General features: G+C 37.7%; 1 protein-coding gene across 1 annotated transcript in view; it reads right to left on the bottom strand.

Moving 5' to 3' along the window:
• Positions 1–18,893, bottom strand: part of LOC131671798 (dynein axonemal heavy chain 1-like) — a 51,755-nt gene that overhangs the window by 5,900 nt on the left and 26,962 nt on the right. Inside the window, exons 23-48 of the mRNA XM_058948522.1 lie at positions 17,843–17,997; positions 17,265–17,504; positions 16,632–16,710; positions 16,359–16,548; positions 16,133–16,295; positions 15,742–15,848; positions 15,459–15,664; positions 13,555–13,717; positions 12,797–12,957; positions 11,827–12,045; positions 10,963–11,178; positions 10,380–10,542; positions 9,537–9,706; positions 8,802–9,010; positions 8,632–8,734; positions 8,150–8,278; positions 7,913–8,033; positions 7,655–7,785; positions 7,489–7,594; positions 7,267–7,421; positions 7,007–7,186; positions 6,080–6,470; positions 4,935–5,206; positions 4,449–4,759; positions 3,488–3,713; positions 2,798–2,993 (exon numbers count right to left, since the gene is read on the bottom strand). Of these exons, the coding sequence (XP_058804505.1) occupies positions 2,798–2,993; positions 3,488–3,713; positions 4,449–4,759; positions 4,935–5,206; positions 6,080–6,470; positions 7,007–7,186; positions 7,267–7,421; positions 7,489–7,594; positions 7,655–7,785; positions 7,913–8,033; positions 8,150–8,278; positions 8,632–8,734; positions 8,802–9,010; positions 9,537–9,706; positions 10,380–10,542; positions 10,963–11,178; positions 11,827–12,045; positions 12,797–12,957; positions 13,555–13,717; positions 15,459–15,664; positions 15,742–15,848; positions 16,133–16,295; positions 16,359–16,548; positions 16,632–16,710; positions 17,265–17,504; positions 17,843–17,997 (4,762 nt within the window). The remainder of the gene's footprint in view (positions 1–2,797; positions 2,994–3,487; positions 3,714–4,448; positions 4,760–4,934; positions 5,207–6,079; positions 6,471–7,006; positions 7,187–7,266; positions 7,422–7,488; positions 7,595–7,654; positions 7,786–7,912; positions 8,034–8,149; positions 8,279–8,631; positions 8,735–8,801; positions 9,011–9,536; positions 9,707–10,379; positions 10,543–10,962; positions 11,179–11,826; positions 12,046–12,796; positions 12,958–13,554; positions 13,718–15,458; positions 15,665–15,741; positions 15,849–16,132; positions 16,296–16,358; positions 16,549–16,631; positions 16,711–17,264; positions 17,505–17,842; positions 17,998–18,893) is intronic.

Genomic DNA, 18,893 nt, shown 5'->3' with positions numbered 1-18,893 from the left:
AATGCAATTTAATAAGCAAATTATAAGGTACATTTGCCGAACATGCCTCTTAGCTGGTATTTTTGAATTCAAGTGCGATACTACTGCACAACTTCGTCCCAATTATTTAGTACAGTTATCTGACGAATCTGTCAAGATTTTGAAGGCTACGAAACGCTGATTCACATTTTCGAGACTCTTGTGTACTTCGGCTGAGTAACTATCATTTTTTCAATACGTTCTAAGCGAGCATATAGAATTTCAGCTATCTTATTTTTCACCAAACCAAATTTCCTATATACCATTCGATTCCTTATTTTTTACCCTTTCAAAATTTCTGTAGTGTATGAATTAACCGAATGCCGCTTCGATTACTATTTTTATGGGCGCTTGCATAAACAATGTATAAGCAATTTATGAAAATTACAACTATGTCACTATTGTTTTAGTTTTGAATTTATGAACGGAAGCAAAGTAAAATACATACTGAAAATTTTGACATGCGCAATAAAGGCCACAGAATCAGGAATTTTATATGCCTTTACTGCATATAGGTAACAAAGACATAAATTTTGAATTTTGTTATATTATATTTTAAAGTATTATTCAAAGATATTTTTGAATTATTTTTATGAACTCCATTCTGTTTCAGTTTTTATGATTATCGTATACTTTTGCTTTGAGGACAATTATTTTTTTATCTAAATTTTAATATTATTTTATTTGAGTGAAAACATAGTTTTTAAATGAGTGAGAGAGGGACTGATGTCCAAGCGCCCCCACTCTTTCACTTGCTTAGCTATACGTACTGAGCCCAGACGTGCGCCTAGTATACACACTGTGAGTCACTATGATCCAGAACATACACCGATGCGAAAACAGCCCGACACAAATAACATTTTATAAAAAAAAAATGATCACATCTCACGTATGTTTAATTGTACTTCTCGAACAAATAATTATTTGTTATTGTACCATTATATTTCTCATAAAAAATAAAAAATATCATTATCGATAATTCACCTCCTATTTATTCACATAAAAGACATAATTAAGCAAAAATAAATTCACAGAAAAATTGTACCTTCTGTAGTATGAATTGTACCATCAGTACAATTCTATAAATTTGTTTCTAAAAGAAATAATAGGACAATTACAAATTACCACTAATTGTTACAACTTACAAGGATGTCATCCGGAAATGCACTTTGCGCAGGCGTAGAGCTTTGTAATTGTCCTATTATTTCTTTTAGAAACAAATTTATAGAATTGTACTGATGGTACAATTTAGACAACAGGAGGTACAATTTTTCTGTGAATTTACTTTTGCTTAATTATGTCTTTTATGTGAATAAATAGGAGGTGAATTATCGATAACGATATTTTTTATTTTTTATGAGAAATATAATGGTACAATAACAAATAATTATTTTTTCGAGAAGTACAATTAGACATACGTGAGATGTGATCATTTTTTTTAATAAAATGTTATTTGTGTCGGGGTGTTTTCGCATTGGTAGAACATACATATATCCCTTATACATTAATTCAGAACATAGATAGGTATACTACTGAGCGCAACGGTATGCGGTCGAAACTCTCCTTGCGTCACCCGATCAATTGAAAAAGATGCGCAAAGTCGCTATCATCGCTCTCAAACTCACTAAGCAAGTCCGTATTTGCATACGGACTTTTATAATGAAGGACACATGATAAAATAAGGCAGCCAGTGGGTGGCCAGTGGGCAGCCAGTGGGCCGCCATCGATGCCGAGTCGCGAGACTCTCAAGAGGAGTATTGCTCCCCGCGACTTCTGAGCACGAGCGCGGAGAAAAGCCACAAGGAAGAGGGAAATTTCCGCAGCGCCCGGCCGGCGTCTCTCCTTCTGGCCTCACCCAGACTAAAGGCAGACGTGAGCTAGCTCTCAATCAGCTCTGTATTCTTATTCTTCACAGCTTGATATTCGCGTTAGTTATTCTTTGTTCATTTTTGACCTTTGTCTTACATTTTTTAGTCTCAAGTTCCTCTTTGATTTGTATTTCCATTTAGTGGTACAGTTGCTTCCAACTACTCTTAAGTTATTCAACATTGTAAAGAAAGTCTGATCGCAAATAGAGCTATTTTTTCTATCACTTATTTCTATTTGCCTATTGCCTTAACCCGAACACTAGCCTAGCTTATACTTTTACTAAAATATATTTTTAAAAACTGTAATGTTGATTATAATAAATTTTCAAGCGTCTTGCATGATTTTTACCATCCAAAACTCGTTTTCCAGAACGGATCATATTCGGCAAACTACGAGTAATTCGTGCATGTAAAAGAAAAGTAGTTTGCTGCAAAAATTATAACTCAAGCCACGTCTCATCAAATTGATGATTTGATCGTCCAATTTGATGGTTCAATTCAAAGCGTAGAAGAGTAGCTTCCAAATGAATTGTCCTACGTCAAAAAATGCACTTCCGTTCTAAAGTTATGGCTGTTCGCAAATAGATAGGGCATATTAGGCAAATGTAAATGGTATTATAGCCTCAACAGAGGTCTATAATAATGAATTTAAAATTCAGAGAAATCTACATAAGTTTTGTTCTCTGGTTTGACATGTATAAAGTTGGGGAAAGATCAGTAAATCAAACGGCAAACGAAAATCCATAGGGTTCTATAATCACGGTTAAAAAGAGAGAAATAAGAAAATTATTGCAGTTTACTTTTAGGCTATATTCATTCTTTGCCGGATAATGGTGAAAACTGATTTGCTGCTTAAGATGCATGTATTCAATAAAAAAGAATATTTTAGTAAGAACATTGAATCAGCTAACCATTTTTATCTGCGCTGATGATGCTATTCACGAAGATCCGTACAAACCATTCAAGAGAGTATTGATACATCGTGTCAACTTGTTGCAGATCGAGCAGACAAAAGCAAAGTATCTGCGCTCGCTCAGCAACTGGAATGTAGAGCGAGCGCGCTGAATCGATATCCGCTTGAGTTATCTCCGCAGCTTCGACTTTCAACTATGAGTAAAAAAGACATACGAATGATATATCAAGTATCTACGATAAACTAAATTAACTTCAAATACAAATTATGGAATATTCAAGTGCGGTTTCATGATATAGCTTTTAGCATAGTTTTCGTCACTTATTGATATTTTTTTTTAAATACTTTAAACAGAAAAAAATATTTCTTATATTCTAGTAAAAAATCTATTAGTCAATTTATCAACCGCATTCATTCTTCCATCAAAAAAAAGAGAAAGTGAAAAAAAAACGTACGCGTTTTTTAATTCTTAATCACCGAGATTTTTAGTACAGATAAAGACTACTTCTGGAAGTCTGACCGAATCCCGAGTTGTTCTACTTGTTTACTCGACTGAATAAAAAAACAGACCGTACCGCACAATTTAGAATCTTGGCCATTAACTTTTCTTTATATATTTTTTTCTATTTTCTCAAGCAAATAGTGAGAGGGTGGGGCAAGAGAGTGAGAGCAATCGATATTGGCTTACCTTAATTTGCTCACTTTTGACTTTGGACGCTTCTAGGGTGAGAATAAGATCAAGATCATCCACTGGCGAACCTTCGGATGAGGATAATCTTTGAAGTATGCGATCCTCAATATCCTTCAATTCACGTTTCATCTGAGCCATTGATACAACCAAAGCACTGCGAATCTCTTCGAGTTCGGGCCGTTCTTGCATTACTACCAGAGATAGCATTTGATCCGTTAAAGCACTGCAAACAACAAAGCAAACAACGGAGAAAGAAGAAAGGACACGTGCAAGAAAGTCAATGACGTGGAGCTTTTTTCTCCCATCAAATGGGCGTGTGCGTGCTTTCTAAGGCTTGGCTATTTTTTATGGTTCTTTCTCAATGGGAAAGTTTGCGTTCACGGACTCGAGTATCATGTGTATCGTTCGATACACTTTTACTTGATGTTAAGTTACGCTCCGAAACACGCAATGTTTTCAAAAAACTACGGGCCATTGGATGTCAAGTTGGTAATCCAACAACGTTTTTAAATCAAATTGACATACTCTGAAAAGTTTTAACTATAATAAATTGTGCTCTAATGGTAATTGGCTGAAAATAACGTTGAATTGAGATAATAGCACGTAAATACTAAAACCGCAATTCTCCAGGCTAACCATGATTTTTATGTCTAGTCTCACGCCGGTAGTTCATTGCCATTAAATTAATCAAGATTAATTTGCATCTAAGTTCTTAATTGTATGCAGCAGGATGAACGAGTAGACATAGCAATGCTTTACTGTACGATAAGCCAAGGCCTATTAAAATTGCGCAGCATCGCGACTATTACGGGCTTCTGGTTTTACGGGTGTAGGGCAGCTTTGGTTTTGCTTGGTCAAATTTTACACCGTTGACATTGCATAGTGTTGGAAATACCAGCCAATATCGGAATCTGCTCAGTAACAGCCTCAAATGGCAGTGACATGCGCAACAAATTACCTGGCAGTAAGACTGAAATTCACTAGTAGAACTTTGACTGTTACTTCCGGGGCGTAATGCGGATTGGGTAATTTGGTGGTCAAGTAGAGACGGAAGTCAAAGTTGTACGGCACCGTGCTGTCGCCGATTCGAATGCACAGTTGGCCGGCTTGACGAAAGAGCGAGCGCATGAGAACAGTATCGAGCGATGGCTCCAACTCCAAGCCTACATTTTCAATGAGGCAAATACGACCGAAGCGCACGCAACTCTCAATCACTCGGAGCAAATCCCTGTCCGTCATTCGAACTGTTGACAAGCCGCCTGATTTGCCCTGTGCAATGTTAACGATTCGTGCTTAATTTTAATCTCCCTGGACAATGGACGATTAGGCAAATTGCGCGCACTCTCAGCGAATGACACTGACTATTTTTAGCACGACATTGTCGATGGATGTGCGCATCAATCATTTTTACAAGAGATAACAATCTGAAACTGATGAGACTCACGACATTCTTAATCCAGCGGTTAGCTTGACCTTGGGGATCAATTAGCAGGGGCCAACGCTTTGAGTTGGTCAGAAGTACAGCATTTTCGACCGATAGGGTGTCGCGTGGTAAACCGTCAATCTGCCAATTACGAATTTCTACTGGATCACCCAATACGGAAATTGGACTGCATCCCTTTGTATGGGGCACGCCTTCACCGAGGACGATGTACCACGAGGAGCGCAAGTTTTCACGATAAGTATCCGTGAATGGTGTGAGGTAAGCAACGGCGCCTGAAATCAGAATTTTAATGTCTAATTTTCTCTTGAGAAATCTCATCGTAGGTCAATTCATACTTTTCTTTTAATGTTTATACATGTTTCAAATGAAATGGTCTTACAACATTTTCTAACGAAAGATCAAAAGTTGAATCCATTTTATTACGCGGTAACAAGAGATGACGGCAAGGTTCATGTAGAAACTATTTATACAATTGTATTGATGGACTAAAAAACGATAAGTAAAACGTTGTTTATTCGACATGAAACTACAATAAAATATTCTACCAGTTAATCTCGGGTTTTCTCTTGTGCTTTAGAAAACCACTTTAATTTATTTTCATTTTTAAATAACTCGCCGCAGAATTACTACTTTTTTTTATTTTCGATAGCTATGCATTGCGATGTTAATAGACTTAAAACTTGGATTAAATACCGAGTTAAATGTATTATGAATTTGATAAAGTTATATAATGAGCCACTTGCAGAGTAAACTAGGAATTGGCCAAAAATCGATGGCAAACGTTAGGAGAAGTAAAAAAGGAACAAGCAAATACAGTAGATAAAATTTCTTAAAATGAAAACATTATTTTCAATTTAAAAAAGTCTTAATCTATGAAAAGATTTTTATATTTAATAAATAAACTGACAGTAAAAAAACAGTAAAACGTTTCCATCCCCCCGATAAAGCTAAGATTATTTGAACGTGTAGACTAACGAAACTCGAGTCATCAACTGCGTATTAATTTGTATATCATACCATTTTTTTAAATATACCTTCAAGAGTACACGTTACCGAATCATGAGTAAATGAAATTGGCTTTACTATCTTATGCTGAGATTTTCGCCATACCAACTTTTTTTTATATTCGCAAAATTGAAACTCACCAGCAGAGATAAGAATATCGCCAATGACGTTTGTTAATCCAATCTTAAAGTGTTCAACACTGTCGATCCAACGAATCTTCTCACCGGCTAATCCTGAAATCAATCTGACCGCTCTTAACATTCGATCCTCGCATAACTGTTTTTGTCTCTCGAGTTCTGCTTTCTTTTCTTCCATCTCACGAAATTGCATTTGCAACGTCTGCAGACCCTCCTGTACCTCTTTAACTTTTGCCATCGCGTCAGCAAGCAAAGCTTCTGTTTGCACGAGATCTTCCTCAGCCTTTCGGAGTGCTTCCATTTTCGGAGCAACGCGCTGACGCACGAAGTAATATCTGTACATGGCATGCACCCACAAACAGAGCGAATGGCAAGCTTTTGAAACTTGCAATACCTTGAATATGTTTGAATCGAAATATTTAGATTTAAGTTAAATTCGCAAAAACATCGGTATTATCCAAATATTTGCGTAACATGACGATATACTGAACAAATTTGACATTGTTAGCTGAAAAGGGGAACACTGTTCCAATTGTAGTGTAAGTAGAATAATTAACGGAAATTGCAATATTTTCAACTATCTAAATATTACTAATATATTCTAGGAAATAAAACATTGAGTATAACTATATTAATTACTCATTGATTTTTCGCATGCATTTTTCAAACGTCACGTTATGAATCATGTGAGACATTTACTCTACCGTATTCAATTTAAAAAAGTAATGTTGCAAGTTATTTGCAACCATTTGAAATTTGCTTGGTTTTCAATATTTCTTATGGATTGGCAATTAAAATAAAATGTAGCCATATGAAGCGGATATGTTGCCGATTACAATTAATCAGGATGATGGCAATTGTGGCAAAAACCGTGCTAATGCAGAAGACTGCGTAATTCACTTTTGCAAATGGCTAGAAAGATAGAGGCACCTTCTTCGGTTGAAAACCAGGATTCTCAATATAGACCTTGAGCTTTTCTATCATATCTTCGGTAATCTCATCTTTATTATAATTCTCGAGCATTGCGAGGAAGTGTCCAGCGTCGGCAAGCATTTGGCTGCCAGGTGTCCAGTAATCATTTGTTTTCTGGCCTGGTTTCTCCGCTGCAATCTACATACCATGATTTCTCATTTGAAAAATATTTCAATGCAGTAAAGGAAAGTAATTTCCACCAAACAAGAACAACTCACCCGAAGAGGCTTGACTTTCTTTATTATGCAAATAGCTTCGATGACAAGTGTAACTCCGACCGGTGGCCGTTTCATCGCTTTCACCTCGGTTATGTCATTCTTGTTGAGAGCTTTTAAACTTGCCTCGGCTGCTGCTAACATCGGCCGTGCTTCCACTGTGCGTGACAAATTTCGCATTGTTAGCAGTCACAATTGTCATATTGATGCAGTTTAAAAACTTGCTCAAGTCAGCTTCCGCCTCGTCTCTGATTGCTTGATTCTCTCGCTTCAATTTCGTGGCTTCGCGTTCTTGCTCAGCTGCTGCTGCACGTGCCACTCCAGCCTCAACCTGCGCATATCATGTGTTAACTCCAGATCTTTTGTTGGACAGTGACATTCGTGAACTCACAGTATCGCGAGCAATCTGTTCCATCATTATTGCCGCATCTATAGCTGCTTTCTCGAGCTCGGGTTTCATTTTCTCCAATAGAATTTGCAACTCTTTTACTTCAACCTCCGTCGATGCAAGCCTTTTCAAACCTGCATAACCCAATGAGATTCAATACTTTCAATCTTGTTTTCTCTTCAATAATTCGTAATAAACAACTGAAAAGGGGGGAAAACGGGAAAACGAGAAAGAATTTCATATGAAACTGAAATTAAATACCCGTAGATAGCCTGGATATTCCGTAATTCAATTCATTGCGTTTTTTAGCAAGTAACTCGCCGTAACTCGAAATCAGTTCCAAATAAGACGTCGGAGTCACGTAATTGTGACGGTTTAATTCCTGTTGTGAAGGGTATAATTATTAGCCAAATACTGTTTATTAATAAGATTAAGTATAAAAAAGAAAGAAGGCAGAATCGTTACACGTGCGATAATAATGATAAGGTGTTACTTGACCTGGCGATAATTATCACTGGCTTTAATCACGCTCGAATGCATGAATTGGCAAGTTTTGACAATTGATGCCAAAACTGTGTCCGTAATCGCATCATCCCTCACGCCCTTTAGAAATTGCATTGCCACGCTCTAAAAATAATTTTGTATATCGATGTAGAATTGAAATGTCGATGTAATCGATGATATCGATTACATTGTATGCTTATTAGAAGTATTTGAATCTCGTGTGGGAAACTTTGACTGCAGAAAGTTTTCAAATGATTTATTTCCGTAGCTTAGCGATTCCCTCTTTATACTAGGAACTTTAGTAATATGAGCCATAGCTTCACGTTACAATATGGTACATACTTAAAGTTTCCACAATTACTAATGAAGCACAAACATTTGTCGAGATGCCCATAATTGAAATTTATATTATTTTGCTAAAATCTCTGCTGATTGAAATGCAACGCGAAAAATTTCGTTCATTAAAAATTAATTACCTGTAACGCGCTGGTTGGCCACGGATCAAACCAATCAATAGTGCAAAGATTGACCAGTGCTGGGAACTGTCTGATTCTCGCACGAAAAACTTCACCAATCGGACTACGAAAAGGAAGTAAGGAGAGTTGCGTAAAAGTGGAAATAGAAGTGGGTGGAACTAGAAACATACCACATGGTAATGACCAGATGCAAGTTATTACGAACGACTTTTTGATAAGCAACGAGAAGGTTGCTGCGATTGATCTGCAGACCTGACTCCTGTACTGGACCGCGCATCGCTTGAAATATTCGATCCAGTTCGTCGGTCTGATAGATATTAGGAACATCTCCACTATTCAATATGTTATTTATGTCTTCGAGAAACAGCTCACTCTTTATCTGCGACAAAATTATATTGCGACTTATGGTCTTGATGCGTGATAAGTGGCTGTGTTTTTACTTTTTATTGCAACTGATTCTGATGATTATTGTGTAGTGATCAATTCCGCACAGTTTACATTTCGAAAAATAATTTTGTGCTCGAAATACTTTGAAAGGAGAAAGTGCTTTATTGATCATAGTAGGTACGAACACTCTATTACAGAGCGGACTACGACGCGATTATGATTCGTTAGTGTTGTCGTTCCATCACTGTCGAGTACTGATGAGTCGTGAGTGATGTGATCGGCAAATATACGTTGTCGTAATCACGCGGCATACATTAATTGGTTGTTTTTGAACCCAATAACCCAATGTGGTTTCCCGATAAAAATGATCATTTTCATATAGAATAAATTTGTCATGATTTTAGTGGCGGATAAAATGAGTTCAAAGTTAATGGCAAGAATGATTGATTCGGACACTTATCAATCTAAATGTGTATGAAAGACACAATTTCAGTTGGGTAATATTGAAATGAGCCAACCTGTGTATCAGAAAATAAAAAAACAGACGACCTTTGCTGCAGCCCCGTTTTCAATAACAAGTCTTTTATGTCATCTCTCCAGTCACGAGTTGAGTATGTTTTGCTGAGTTTTATCTGGAAGCAGAAATATTCGGCGATGTGCGCCGAGAGCTTTGTCAAACTTTGTCGACCTGAAATAAAACATTTGATTCAAAGGGGACTTTTGCTTGAGAAACATATGCTGGTTGATGATGATAATTAGCATTGCCATTAGTTTCTCATTTCAAAACGAGCATGCTTGGTAACAATTAAATTATACGTGCACATTCAGTTGGTAAATTTCACGTGAATAATCCTAATTGAATTTCATGGAAATATACCAGCTTGCAAATTAAGGCTTAATTTATGCGAGTTTCACATTAATCATTCAACAAACACTTCACGCGAAATCATTGATGTACTGAAATTACTGTATTTATTTATTACTTATAGATCGCACATTTTCATAAAGCTTTACGAATGAGATAAGACACATCAATTAAATGAATTTCTACACTCCAACACGACCTAGCATTTTCTTTTACATCAATCGAGTGACTACGTTTCTTTTCATTCCTTTTGTGCAAATGGAAAATTTTTAAATTTGGAGGATGAGGAACTTCGAAGCTCTTAAAATACCGTATCCGCTTTATTTCAACGTGTAGCTAATTTCCTTTCCCATCTATTCAGCTTTCTTTTTTGTATTAAAATACAAATTGTTTTGTTAATAAACTTTACGGTTTTTTACCCTTATACGAACGTCGCATTGTTATAGAATGGTATTTCTTTTTCATATAATACCAAGTTTGAATAAACAATACTAACCTGAACCACCCATGCCGAGAAGAAGAGCGTTTCCAGGCGATTGATGCAGGACTCGTGTTATACGACAGATATGGCACATTGCATCCTCGAAGAGAACCAAGTTCATTGGTTCGGTCGTTGAATTGTTATAATCGTCCAAATACTCCAGAAGAGTGACTCGCATCTTGATTGGAAAGTATTGCTTTTTTTATTAAAATATCAATGACGCAGGCTATTGATTCTCAGGTGGAATTTCTGGCAATAAAAATTCGTTGACATTTCTAATTTAACATAATGGCGTAGATCGAACAATACAAACACTTCCACAAATGCAAGCTTAACTTTGTTCAGAAAGTGTATTTGAATGGGTATCGGTAATTGGAACCACTAGTTTGTACAGGTTTCATTTTATTCGTTTTAATATTCTTGTAGAACAGTCTTGCTCGTTATTGTTTTTATCTCAAGTTTACTCAATTCAATGATTAAATTTAAATTTAGTATTTACTTGGATTTCGCACATTGCAATTCCGTTGTGTATAGTATAATGATTGATAGACACGTTGGTTTGCGCTACTTTTGTAAGGGTAAAAATAATTGGTCGTACCTTTTCAATATCGAGAATACGCTCGTAACGATTGTCCACGTTACAAAAGTCCCCGTAAAATAAGCTCTCACGGAGCGTCACGTCGTAGTCGAATTCTCGCTTCAGGTTTTCACAGAGTAGATTTTCGAACCATTTACGGTCGACGTCATTTATCAGTCGATCACTGAATACCCGAAAATTCTCGTGATACCATAATACTAACAAGTCTTGTAGTTTCTAGATTGAATAGGATAGAAAGTTCAATAAATATATTTGAATAGATATTAGTGAATAACTGAATTGGAACATGGACCAATTGTTATTTTTTATAAACAATTGCCTTCATTTTTTATTGGTTTATTGGTGGTTTTATTCTATCAGATTACTTAAAGTTGGTTTCATGTTCATAAACTATTTGAAAAGTTTGAGGAAGCTATTTTGGACCGTCGATATAGTTAAACTAGATTATCGAAAAATATTGTTGAATCTATTTTTTAATACTTTGATGCCAACGAGTACATGTACAACTTTTTTATGTATTCGCTGTTTTCTTTTATTTTTCCTTGTAAAAAATACTAAAACATATCGTTTTACTTGCACCATCGAGGCAATTTGCGTAAAACTGACTAACAGAAATAAAGTTTTGCTAAATAACAGTGAGAATGCAATCAGATTACCCAGTTGAATGTATTTCATCGTTTTAATACAAAACCTTTTCTAAGACAAAGTTATCCAATTGAAAAATATGTTGCGTTTGTAGAAATGTCCATTGTACTTCCGTCAAATGATGGAATACATTCATCATCAATTCATAATTAATGCTAATGCCATAAACGCCGAGCTGCTCAAATATGAATAAATCTCGGAAAAAACACATGTACTAACATTCACATGAGCTGGGCTAGCCATTAGAAGTCCTTGAAAGACTTTGCCTAAATCCCGCACGTTGAAAGTGTAATGTGATTTATTTGGAGTCGGCAGGAGCTCTTGACAAACCGTCTTAAAAACGCGCAGACTCGCTGTGACTAGAGGTTCGAGTACATCTTCGAGCGACAGCTGTGTCCTGCTCAGCCAAGCGGCAAGGATTGTTCCGAAAATGGTGTTCTGAAAAGCAGCGTAGAAAAAAAAAGAAAACGAGAAGGTCCTTGAGCGGCTGGAGTTTACTCGACTTAAGGAAAAAATATGAAGGCAGAGCAAACAGTTGGCTAATCGCTCGCGACAGTGCATATGTACCCCGCGAGTTTCAATTATTATTCTAGAGGGGGTGCGCCACCTTCAGTGGAATAAAACCGAATGATCGCGGCGTTTGTGATCTGCCTGCTTGCTTCAAGGTCCGAAGCATTTACATTTCTTTGGAAAGAGCAGTGGTAAAATTCTTGGTTCTTTGTTTATTAATGTGGTGGCTTGGAAACTATGTAATGAGCCTCTCTGCGAATTATTCAGCCGTACCTACTTTCTCTTCGAACTTTCAGTGTTGTCGCATGCTCAATTGCGACATCTTCTCATGGATTATCTGACAAAAATCTTTCGAATTTTATTGGCATAATCATTGCAACACTCCAATTTTATCACACATTGACGTTCCAAATAATTTAATTTTCAGTACAAATATTGATTAAATTACCTTAATTATTATCGGATTTAAATGATTCCTGTATCATTTGTGTTATTTCATTACATGAACTAAACTTTAATGACATTATATTTAATAATGAAATAACGTTATTTTATGGCAGTATGCGCAAAATATTTAAATAATCACAATCAATTGAAATGAAACCTGAATCGATCTCAATCCATTCATTAGCTTGAAAAGTTAATGAATGGACATTTTTATGACATTTTTTACTCTTACCTTTGTTTCGTCTTCTATCTCGGGAAAGGCAATGTAATGGAAATGCCGTAATAAGCGAGCAGTCACAGAGTTGCGACCTCCACCGGGAGGTGCCATGGCACCTACAATATTAACGTCCTCGATTTTTCTAAACGAGCCAATTTCCTTCCTGTCGTACCATCCTGAAAAAATATTAAACAATAAATATCGATAAAGCGGCATTTTTATTCCGTTTTCGTTTTTTTATCCGTAAAATAATGGCATCTAAATGAAAAGAAAAAAAAATTGCATTCTATTTCGTATTCAAGGTTGATGTCTCGGTCCACGAATCGATTTTCTCGCAACAATTTGTTTTCTTTCCCAACAAGTCATTCTAAACGCGAGGATTGCACCTGTGTTGGCTTCACAATAGAAGATGTCATAATTTGAAATTCCTTAATTGATTCAAATGCCAACTACTGTCTTATTGTATTTCGTAGAAACGTGCACCTTAGGCAAACTGAGTTCTACATGAAGAGCCCGATTCAACATTAATAGTAACAGAATATTCTAGAAGTATGCACAAAAAATGTACGCAGGAAGCTTCTATTCTAGTTTGTCAGATCGACGGTTCAATACAGAGGTCGTTTATTCAATTATTGTATTTGGCGACACAAGTAAACAATCATTGCACCACTTTACGTTTAAAGGCTTTCCACTGTTAAGAGAAATCGCTGAACATGTTTTCGGGCAAATGACGTCAAGTCACGCAACATAAAATTAGTTTTGCTTCAATTTACCTCCAAAATCAATTAACTGTCGTAGAAGCTCGATCGGTGGCTGAGCCCCATAGGTCTCCAGTGCTGGCATATTCAGGTCGTCAATAAAGAATATCTGCTTTTTCGTCAACGGTGGACCAAATACACCTTTTCGCCTCTTGTCCAGCTTATTGTCGATTACATCCTGCACTTCATATATTTCGATATCAAGGACCGTCAAAGTTTCTTTTCATACGTATTGCAGTAAAGTGAGTAAGCTGAGTAAACATGAAGGAAGGCAGGGGTTGTCGTGGATGATAGAAAGGACGGATGCGCGGTATACATTTAATTGTTAAACACGTTTCGATCATAAAATAATCAAGCACGCTCGTTGTCAACCCGAAACTTTGATTTTTATGAGGGTACGACGACAGGCGCAGTGTACATGAGAAAAATGTATATTGCGATCGAGCGAACTGATAATTGCACTGTCAATTAAATTATCATTAGAAAAAAAGCCGTTATTCCACGAAGCTCATCCAGCGTGTGTGCTCATCGTTAGATAGATAAATACATCGCTACCTCGGTGGAAATCGGGGCTATGACCCCGATTTTATTGTCGAGACAAACTCTGTGTCATAGAGTCCTAAGACATTGTTCCAGATGATCTAGGATACGCGCATAAGCAACGCATCCGTGCGACACATACGATCCGGTAGACGGTTTGGGGAAAACCCAAAGGCTAATGCAATGCCCTCTGGTTTCTTTTCGCGCTCGTGCGTAACAAAAGACTAGTGTGAAATGTTTTTCCTTCGGGGCCGGCATAAGCGTTGGCTTGACGGTGGCAGAAGCGCATTTATTGAGTGTGTTGCGTGCGACTGCCGAGAATCATTGTTACGCAACATCAGTGAGATACATAAAACGGACCAAAGACTGAGGGGAACCTGACGTGTGCGCTCTCCGCCACCGTCCGTTAGGGGGTCAGAGCCGTGCGCCACTACACCTCGAAGATCTACTCCGAGGCTGCTAAGACCTGTTGATCCCTGGAATTGTCGTTAAGCGTAGACACTGCACAAGAGCATGTCTGTGGCTGTAGGCAATTACAGACACGAGTGCGGGGAGGGGGGGAGTAGACACGTGCGTGCGACCAGAGGTTCGAAGACCCCTTCAGGCCGAATCTAACGAGGGAGCGGGGAGTTGACGAAAAAACAGATCAGTACAGTTTCAACTGTTGAGCGAATGACAGCTCTTTTAGGTGCTCACGCAATAATTTCTAGAAGCGATACGAAATACTATAGCCGGCGAAATACTATAGTTCAGGCGATAGAGCTCGGAAAAGACTGTTTCGCGTACTATTTTGGAACAGCAAGAAATTTTTACCTTTTGCTCTATTGCTTGGACTAGTAAAAGAAAGCATCTGTCATCGGATAAATACTGAAATAAACACTCACATGACCATCATTATTCTTACTAACTCCTTCCTCACTAGACACCAATCTTATCTTTGTCGAGGAGCAACATAACTGGCTACCTGATCGTTGGCAAAAAATTCCGAAAAAAGGTGACGTTCACGGTTTTGGAGGTCCTGGGGCCCCCTGGAGCCTCTGGGGCCTCGAAAGATTGACGCGAGAGAGAAAAGACGGGAGTGCGAAGAGTTTTCGGGGGTCAACTCGCTCAACAGCAATTAGTCAGATCGCTTGACACGCTTGTTAAGGCAAGACACATTTTCTTTTCTTGCTCTGAGCCTTCTTTGTACTTGCGCTGTTTAACGTTACTTTAGTTGCATATTATCTTTACTTGTATTGGTATTTTCATCTATTTACATAATAAAACTTTAAGTATGTGAAAATTAATAGTGAAAATGAATAATAATAAAGTTATTTCGTTGCTCTTGTCTTGAATAGTTGAGGGAGGGAGAAAGTGAGAGATGGAGGGGGGGGGGGGACCTGTGTTTGATTAGCCGAAGTCCTCGCGGAAAATACGACAAAGTCGCAAATAAACTTCTTGGGCATGTCTCTGGAGAGTTTGGCTGCTACTGTGAGGGTTTTGCCACTGCCGGTAGGTCCGACACATAGAACGTTGCATTCCCTTCCGAGCAGTTGATCAATGAGTGCTGAATTACGAACCATATCGATCGTCGGGACCTCGATATCTGTTTTTTTACATGAGTAATTTTAATTAACTGATAGCTGCTACTTGAATTTCACCAAGTGCAGGCAGTAATCTTACCAGAGAACTTCTTCTCGGGGCTTATCGTCAAATCAATCGTCTGGATATCAAACCATTTGATCCAGTAAATATCACATTGTTCTTCCGACGTATCTTCATAGTGAAGCCTTGGAAGAAGATTTAATAAAACTGCGTTATTAAGATGTCTCTCGAAGATGATGGTGAACATTGACTGTTATCAGAATGGTCGCTAAGTGTAAAGTCTGCATTGCAATTTGGATCAAGATAGTAAATGAGTCGACTTTTAATTCATGATATAATTAATTTAGCGAAGCAATCGAGCGTAATCTGTTACTATATTGATAAATTGTGCTCGGCTGTTTTATTACATCGGCGTGTCAAGTGGATAGACGAAAAAGAAAGGACCATAGCAATGAAATGGTTAACGTACTTGTAATCGTAGACTAAGCCATCGGCAGGAAAGTGCAAATCGAGTGCGACTTGACTCTGTAATTGTCTCAGCCATTGATCGAATAAATAGCGGCTATCGCAATCGCAAGTAGCACCGACGCTCCATACCAGCGCGAACAGCGACCAGGCCTCGATGATCCGCACTGCGTGTCGACAAACGTGAATGTATTGATGAAATTATCGTCGCAGAACCGTCTCTAGTTTACCAGGAAAAGCTTTTCCCTCTTGTAATTTCAACGCTCCGATCTGGCAATTCATTAAATTAATATACGACTGAACAAGGCCAGAATCGACACTAGACACGATTTCTTTCAGGTTCGAGCGTAAAAAGGCCAAGCCTGCCGGCAAGAAGAAGTAAGCCAATTCCGAGACTCTGGCTGCCTGAGCCGACATGTTCTGTAGCATGGAAGTAAGAGCAAGCGTATTCCTTTTTTTTTTGCTGTCTGCGTCAATGGATATTGGAAAGAACAGGTACTTACTTTAGGCAATTTTTCGATCCAGCAATCGATGAAGGGATTTATTCCTAGACCTTGCGCTTCGAAATAGACCATGCCGCATCTGGCGTTTTATTGAGCGAATTGTTTTTAGCCAATATTCTCACAGGCTTTTGTCTAATGATACTTTCAATCTCACAACTCCAAAGTTTTTTAACTCAGAAATTGATTTTATATTTTCAAGGTTTGTTTGTCGAACGATAATACCAGCAAATTGTTGACTTGAATATTATTTCGGAAGTCAATACACAATCGATAATCAAGTCAATCAACCGTTGCCAATTTCATTGGATTTTCGAATAGAATGAAAACCCCCGGAGAAACTTCGATACACAGCTATCGGGGTCACTTAAAGGCAATTAAAGTTGACCTAATTTAATTCTTTCAAAGGACAAATAATTTTTTGGATGTAGAGTTGATTCTGCCGAGTACAACAGAATCAAATAAATAAACAAAGCAAACTATTGACGGAAAATAATTTTGGTCAGTTCAAGCCAAGAGTTGATCATGTCTAAAGTGAGCTTTACAAATGAACGATTGATCAAAAGCCTTCCAAAATTCTACGAGCTGTGGCCTACATTTTCGTTACAAAATAACGACGAGTAAAGTGCGACGAACCTGGAAACGGTGGCCGGTGAGGCAACGCGCAAATCTTCGACCTCAAATATCATTGTTTGCGTGGGTGTGAGACGCATAATTTCCCCTGACGATAAGCAGAGCTTCTTGTTGTCATCCAGCACTGTGTTCATATTTTCAATCCATACTGCGTCGACTGGGCCGTCAAAGACGTACCATCTCTTGTCGTCGTCGGTTGCCGCTGTACCCGAACGAATTAACGTCGATAGAATGCCATCGGTCCTGTGGTGGTAACAACATTTTCTTTTATCTTTTTTTCTAAGGCTTGAATGAATATTTTGAAGCAGTTTGCTATCTCACTATTATTCAGAAATTTTAAATATAGGCGTAAAGACAAGGGACTTGCTCTCATTATACATAGAATGAAAATACATGAAAGTACATGGCAAAATAAATAAGAGGTCGGACTGATATTTCATTAAAATTGCTTATGAAATCTTTCGTTGCGACTGTTGGTTCATCGCAAATTGCCTCGTTTTATACACTCTCTTTGTAGTAGCAAGCTATGCTCACTACCTTCTCTAACAATCGAGCTTATTATATTTCAGGAAAAACCTTACCACTCGTGTGTATTGGCGTCGAATTCTCCGTAAAGCTGGCCCATAGTTATGGATTTAGGATTCAATACGTAGGTGTGCACTGCCACGAAAGGCTTCCCGCTTGGCTGCCACTTGCTCTTTAGCCGGCAGCACGTAGCTTTGAGCACGCGATAGCACTGAAAGCAATTGATAGCAAGGTGAAGCAAATGAAAGCAAGTATACAGTTGCTTTCACGTGACATTCATGCGAATCCGTCGCTTTGCGTCCCCTTTGAGTACTACTGAACAAGGCTTGTGACGAACTGTTGAATGAAGCAGTTGCTCGAGTAACCTGATAAAATGAGACAGTGCTAAAACTTGTCTGTTTGCGGGATCATCAATGACAGTATTTTTTTCATTAACATTCTGTTAAAATGAAATATTTTGCATTGTTTTGACAAGAAATTCGTCGAATCTCCTTATCAGCGAAATGCAAGGGATGACAAAAGAGCCGCACGCTGAATGAATTTGTTCGCAGAACGACAAATGAAAGTTAACCTGTTTTATTTAAGAAGACACATGTGAATATGAAAGCGCGGCAAACATTGTGAGCTAGTGAATGATGTCGGAAACCATGTTTGCTGTTGTCAACTATTAATTCCGTCAATCAAAAGCTGCGTTACTTGCCAAATTTGAATAAATCAAAGCATTAGCGGACAGTTACAAAAATAAGTATCAACTTCAAATTGTAGATTGTGATTCTCGTTGATAGTTACTAAATAATAGTGAATTATGATTAAGCTGCTTTAAATCTGTACTGTCACAGTACAAATTATTAGTTTCAATTAAGTAACGGCAAACGAGATATAATGTTGCGTGGTAACTGATCGCCATTAATTCTGTATCAAGGCAAAAAAAAAAAAACTAAAACTAAAACGAAAATCAAAATCAATAAAGGGTCGATTTTGAGGAGAAACGATCCCGCACGCGTCTTCCCTTCAAAAGTATGCATCATGGAACACTCGACTACAATTAAGGAAACAAGTTCTGATGCACAGGGAATTTTGATGAATTCGTTATTGATATAGGCACAT

This window comes from Phymastichus coffea, unplaced genomic scaffold (genome assembly GCF_024137745.1).
Source record: "Phymastichus coffea isolate CEN01 unplaced genomic scaffold, Cenicafe_Pcof_1.1 PCOF00135, whole genome shotgun sequence".
Classification (NCBI taxonomy): Eukaryota; Metazoa; Arthropoda; class Insecta; order Hymenoptera; family Eulophidae; genus Phymastichus; species Phymastichus coffea.
This window is presented reverse-complemented; position numbering and strand designations above follow the sequence as displayed.